Raw genomic sequence first — 5,994 nt, 5'->3', positions numbered from 1 at the left:
TATGGTTTGTTGGGAAATGACATCACCACCATTTACCAGTTCTGGGAACATGATGTAAATGGAACGCAGCGTTAAACCCAATCCCGTCGGTTGTAGGTAAAAAAAAAGTAAACTTATCGTCAGGTGGCGTCATAGAATAAATCACATTCTGACTGGATGAGAGTTGATCAGTTTTTGTGTCCTGGTGGTTCAGGTTCTTTACCTACGGAGACTTGCCCCTGGAGAATCATCTGCAGCAGATTCAACAAGAAGCTCTGTGCAAGTTCGAGCGCATCGAGCCAAACACAGAGGTCCCCCCTCAGCCTCGCTGGGCCAGGCCGGTAAGTTCACACCATCAGGATTAACTGTGAAACAATCAGTGCATTTCAGATCTGCAGACCTGATCGTAGTTTCTGATTACAGAAGTAAAATGTTATTTAATGGTGCTGATGTATCTGGTTAATATTTTCTTTTCTTTCTCAGAGAGAAGATCATGTGACCTGCAGCCCTGACGCTCTGGCTCCAGATCCAGCCAAGCAGAACACGCTGTGTGTGAGCTACCTGCTGGGAGAGTAAGATCATATTCTCTACTTCCTGCTCTGTTTTACACAGGGCTTTCTTTTCTAACTCGTTCTGAACAGAACACATTTTAAGCTTGAGTTTTTAGCCACTTTTGCCTTAAAAGTTGAAAATAATTCTAGATTATTCTTTTTTTAGCATCACTGATACATTTGAAGGATTCACTCTCAGCCTGTTGTCGTCCCTGATGATCTCTGGACCAAACTCCCCCTTCTATAAATCTCTCATTGAACCCAAAATAGGAAGCGACTTCTCCTCTGTTATTGGGTTCGTAGAGGAGTTTCTTGATCTGAAATTTAATTTTAAAGGGTTTTATTTTCATGCTGACCTGAAGCATCTTTGTGTTTTAATATATCTTGTTCTGCAGATACGACGGGAGCCTTAAAGAAGCGTCGTTCAGCGTCGGGTTGCAGGGGATGGCTGAGGAGGACANGCCTGAAACTCTCAGACTGAAGAAGTCTCTTGGAGGAGAGACGAAACGTTTCATTAGAGAAGAACCCGTCCAGAAGACCTATACAATTTTTTTCCTTTTGATATTTTACCTGGATTACTGAGATGCATCAGGGTATCATGACAACACATAGAAATACCGTTATAAATCCATTAGAAAAGATATTTTCTGTACGAGTTGCCTGCGATTCAGCCATAGGCCTGTAGTGGGCATACCAGGCACTGAAGATCCTTGTATATAAAAGGCCGGAACTTCAGGTTTGGAGCAGCGCGGCTCTGATGGCTTCAGCGTAAGCATTAAAGTTCGCTCGTAAGCCAGATCTGGGTTGTATGGTTCCAAAACTCTTCACATTTTAATCTATTCAATATTTAAGTGGTTTCGTCTCGATGTCAGTTAACGAAAACCGAATTTTCTTACAGGGGGATTGGGCTACCCCAATTATCTTGTTTGCCGCAGTAACAATTTTGTTTAAGCAGTTTTTGTTCTGAGCACTTAGATTTCCAAACCAAGCAACTATAGAAAAAGTTAAAAGAGATTCAATAAAAGGCTTATAAAAAAGGCTCATGATCCTTCTGTTTTACACTAAAAGTGTTCAACTTCCTTTATTCCTTAATTTTGTAATCCTTTCAAAGCAAACTATGATGGAAGAAAAACACTGTTTCTCTTTTAGTTTTTCTCTTTTGGGAAGGGGTGTTGGGTTGGAAAAAAGCTCGTGCACATTAAGTAATAAAAAAGAACACTGCCTAACCCTGCTTACAAGCTCAGATCTAAATGTCAAAACTGAGGATTAGAGACGATAGAAGAAAGCCAAAGAAATGTRTATTTTTAACCACTTATCAGGGTCCAGGTTGCATGGACAGGCTTTCTCATCATTAACTGTGTCGGTCACCTGTGAGGAAAGAAGGGATGCGTTGATATGAACTGTGCATTTTAAAGAAGTGACTAAGAGTTGTTAACTGTTCGGTTAGGATGGGCTGTGGAGCTCTGGACTACAGACAACAGGCCCAGCAGATGTGGCTGAGGACGGGGAGGACGTCTGTCTCCATTCTAATCGGCCATGACATGACCCAAATGGACACGTTTGAGCAGGTTGGTGCCAGAACCGAGGTTCTGAATCCCTGACGATCTGTGTACAGCCTACATGTCAGATCTGGAAAACAAATCTAGAAAATGACTGGAAATATGTCTCGGCAAAGTTAAGTTAGCTTTATATTCTAAAGTCACGGTGACAGAAAGCTGCTCTGAGGAGGAATGCTGATGAAGAAATGGATGATGACATTAAAGCAACATTTCAACCATAACATTTAAATGACCCGTTTCCTCTTTTTGGATAAAAATGATTTTCTGCTACATTAAACTTCCCTCCTCGTTGTTCTTGGTCCCAGGGTGTCCTCTTGTCCTCTTCCTGTCTGGACAGGAACCTTCCTCACATGTTTCAGCTGTGCAGTGATATATTCAACAGGTACTGTGAATCTGATCGTTTCATCTGAGGAGCCTTTCAGGTTTTACAAACCAATAAATGTGTTTTTGTCGCTCAGCCCCCATTTTGACATCGAAGAGCGTCTGAGAGTGCTGGTGATGAAGATGGCGCAGAAGCTGGCCAACGGGATCTCCTCCTCTGGTCACATGTATGCCATGACCCGAGCCAGTCGCCACCTGACGTCAGCTGGGGGGCTTCAGGAGACGTTTGGTGGGATGGAGCAGGTAGTTCTGTGAAATAATGCGTGAGGTTTGGAGCATAAAAATATCAGCAGAGACAAAACAATTCACAGTTTATGAATGATTACTGAATGTTGCTCAAGAAGCTAAAAGATAAATACAAGCTAAAAGTAGGAAAACGCTAGCTACAAGAGGCTAAAGTCTGGTTATAATGTAAAAATAAGACATTGGCTAAAACTAAAATGTTTAAAAGGCTTGCCAAAACTAAAAATAGCAAAAGGAGCTAAAAATAAAAGTAGCTAAAGGCTAAAATGCTAGCTAAAAAATAAAAATGGCAAACGACTAGCTAAAAAACTAAAGTAGCAAAAGGCTAGCTAAAAAATAAAAGTAGCAAAAGGCTAACTAAAAAGCTGAAAAAAATGTTGAATTCACAGGCTTTAATTAGCCCAAAATGTCCTATTTATAATAAAAGAATATTGACGTAATTTGACAAACCCACTTATTTTCATTGTGGCAGAAATTGATCATATTTTATTATTACTGCATTACATACTAGGGGTGTAACGATACATCTATCTATATTGATATATTGTAGGCGAATTAAAATTAGCACTCAATTATAAGATTTCTTTTATTTGTTAGAGGAGGGGCACCACGATAAAATTTAATTTAATAATGGGTAAATTATCTAAAAAAAACCAAGTCTAGATTTTAGGATCAATCTAAAAGAAATGAAGGCGCTAATTTTTGGCAGTTTCAACTCGTAAAACACAATAAAAAACACAGACAAAAGCAATTAGCTGTTAAAATATACCTATATTGATTGATTCAGAGAGAAAAATACATCACAAGTCATTTGGCAGCAAGACACAGCTGTATAATCACCTTCACAAATTAATCACAACCGTGACTTCACTTCAGCATGACTAGCTTCTGATACCATCTGTTACTGAATCACTCACACTAAGCTATTTCTATTCTAGTGGAATAAATGAAAGCTTTCCTAAGCCAACAACCAAAAGAAACCATTCATTTCTTTATCAAAGTGGGGGACGTAATTTATAAGGGAAATTAACTATCAGAACTCCTGTCTGGGTCCGCTCAAAAACTAGGACTTTCTTCTCATCACCACAGCTGAGCACACCACGCAGACAGACAGATGGTCTTTCCTACCATTTCGACGTCAGTCAGGACAGGTGCCCCTAGGGATGGGTACCTTTGACGTTTGAATRGATTCGGTACCAATACAGTATCCCGTACCTGGGAATCGGTACCGGTACTTAACGGTGCCAATTTTCGGTACTTTGTGTGTGTTGTTTTTTCAATAATAAACTTTTATTTTTTATTTAACATATTTCTCAACATATAAAATTTAACAAATATCAAGACAACATCCAACTCTATGTATTGTAACATCAGTTGTGTAACTTATTGCTTTAAAGTGCAAACTCTTGAAAACAACAAGGCTGTTTTTTCTTATTGCACAAATTAAAATCCAGCTCCACGTGTTTCTATTGATGTCATTTCCCCGCTAGAAAAATTGTGTGATGGAGGTCCATGGAAGGCAAATAAGCTTAATTTAAATCAAATAAGCAAAAAGAGGATGGAGTTAAAATAAATAAAATGTATTCAAGCTACATTTTGAGCATCCAAAACGCYCCCAACACTTTAGCTGGCTGCTTGTGCTCTTTCAGGTCAGACGTGTTCMGACTGTCAYCAAGTGCCTCTATTGTTTTCCTCTGCCGCTCTCTGTTTAATGGTGGATGAAATAAAGAAAGTGGTGGTACTTTATTTACTTTGAGCAAGCAAATGTCGTGCTCACAAGATAATTAATCCACCAGATAATTCAGAGGTGATGTGTTTGGCGAGTTTTACTCCGGGAGCTGCGAGGCTTTGAAGCTACGTTCAGACCCATAGCTCTGCCTGTTTACCAGCAGCTGCTGCTGACGTCATTACGCTTTTGCGTGATGCTGCGTTCAGGACAAGCATGGAAAACTCACCACTCTTACMCCAATACGGTCYCAATGCTGCYTTCAGGACAAGCATGGAAAACTCACCACTCTTACGCCAAACCGTCACAATGATGCGTTTAGGTACTGAAACATGGTACCGTTTGATGTTATATGAATAAATACTCAGTAGTACCGACAGAATTCGGTCTTTACATCAAAAAGTATCGAATTCGGTACCCATCCCTAGGTGCCCCTGGGTACCTGGGAGGTATCGAGCGGGTATGATCACCAGTTGCGCTCGCTCTTGGAAGGTCCCGTTCGGGTACAGCTGGACACGTTGAGGCAGTGTCTGCGGTCAGGCTGCTGCACAGGAGGAAGGCGTCCAGGTCGTGACGGATCAGAACCAGATATTCTGAATAGCTTAATTTTCCAAATAAACTGCGTCCTTAAACTACAAAAATAAACTAAAAATAAAAGAAAATAATAAATGCTCCCAAAAGGGGAGAAATACGGAGCTAAAACCTCTCTATCTGTCCTCGTCAGATGCTGCTTCTAGACTGCTAAAAAAAAAAAAGAACACAACCTACTGTTAGCGTTTCAACACTCCTGATTCGCTGCGAGGAAGTCACGTAACACGGTCATGACTTGGTTTTAACAACATGAGATCTAAAATGATTACACAAGCAACTCAATACTTTTCCTTGTGACAGTGATTAAATCAAGATATTATTACAGTGATTGAATCAGAAAAAAAATTACAATACTCTTTTTTTTTTTCTCTTTTTTTTATATATCAGCACTCATGATCAGGGTTGCCGCAGGGTGGTAAAAGGTAGTAAGTTAAAAGAGCTCAAATTAAGGCCAGTGAAAAGTAGTAAAAGATAACAAACAGAACTTGACTTGGTAGTAAATTTTTGATCAACCTGCAGGGCTTAAAATTCTCCGTCGCGAAGAATGTCCGCCAACGGAATTATTTATTGGAATAACAATGTTTTTGTATGTTAAGCTTGTTTATACAGTGGGGAGAACAAGTATTTGATACACTGTTGATTTTTCAGGTTTTCCCACTTGCAAAGCTTGTAGATGTCTGTAATTTTTATCATAGGTACTCTTCAACTGTGAGTGATGGAATCTAAAACAAAAATCCAGAAAAAATACAACGTATGATCTTTAAATAATTAATTTCCATTTTATTGTGTGAAATAAGTATTTGATACACCAGAAAAATGAAACTTAATATTTGGTACAGAAACCTTTGTTTGCAATTACAGAGATCAGACGTTTCCTGTAGTTCTTGACCAGGTTTGCACACACTGCAGCAGGGGTCGGATTTATAAAACTGGCGTACGCACAATTTGAGCCCAGAAACTTGCG

The 5,994-nt window shown here is 39.5% G+C and overlaps 1 protein-coding gene across 1 annotated transcript in view; it reads left to right on the top strand.

The window, feature by feature from the left end:
• The window catches only part of pitrm1 (pitrilysin metallopeptidase 1), a gene marked incomplete in the record, with an annotated part of 43,497 nt that overhangs the window by 11,735 nt on the left and 25,768 nt on the right, over positions 1-5,994 (top strand). Inside the window, 4 exon segments of the mRNA XM_014025826.1 lie at positions 194-320; positions 463-551; positions 697-825; positions 926-990. Of these exon segments, the coding sequence (XP_013881280.1) occupies positions 194-320; positions 463-551; positions 697-825; positions 926-990 (410 nt within the window).

Source organism: Austrofundulus limnaeus, unplaced genomic scaffold (genome assembly GCF_001266775.1).
Source record: "Austrofundulus limnaeus strain Quisiro unplaced genomic scaffold, Austrofundulus_limnaeus-1.0 Scaffold503, whole genome shotgun sequence".
In the NCBI taxonomy this organism is placed as follows: Eukaryota; Metazoa; Chordata; class Actinopteri; order Cyprinodontiformes; family Rivulidae; genus Austrofundulus; species Austrofundulus limnaeus.
Note: the sequence above shows the minus strand (reverse complement) of the source record. Positions and strands in the feature narration are given on the sequence as shown.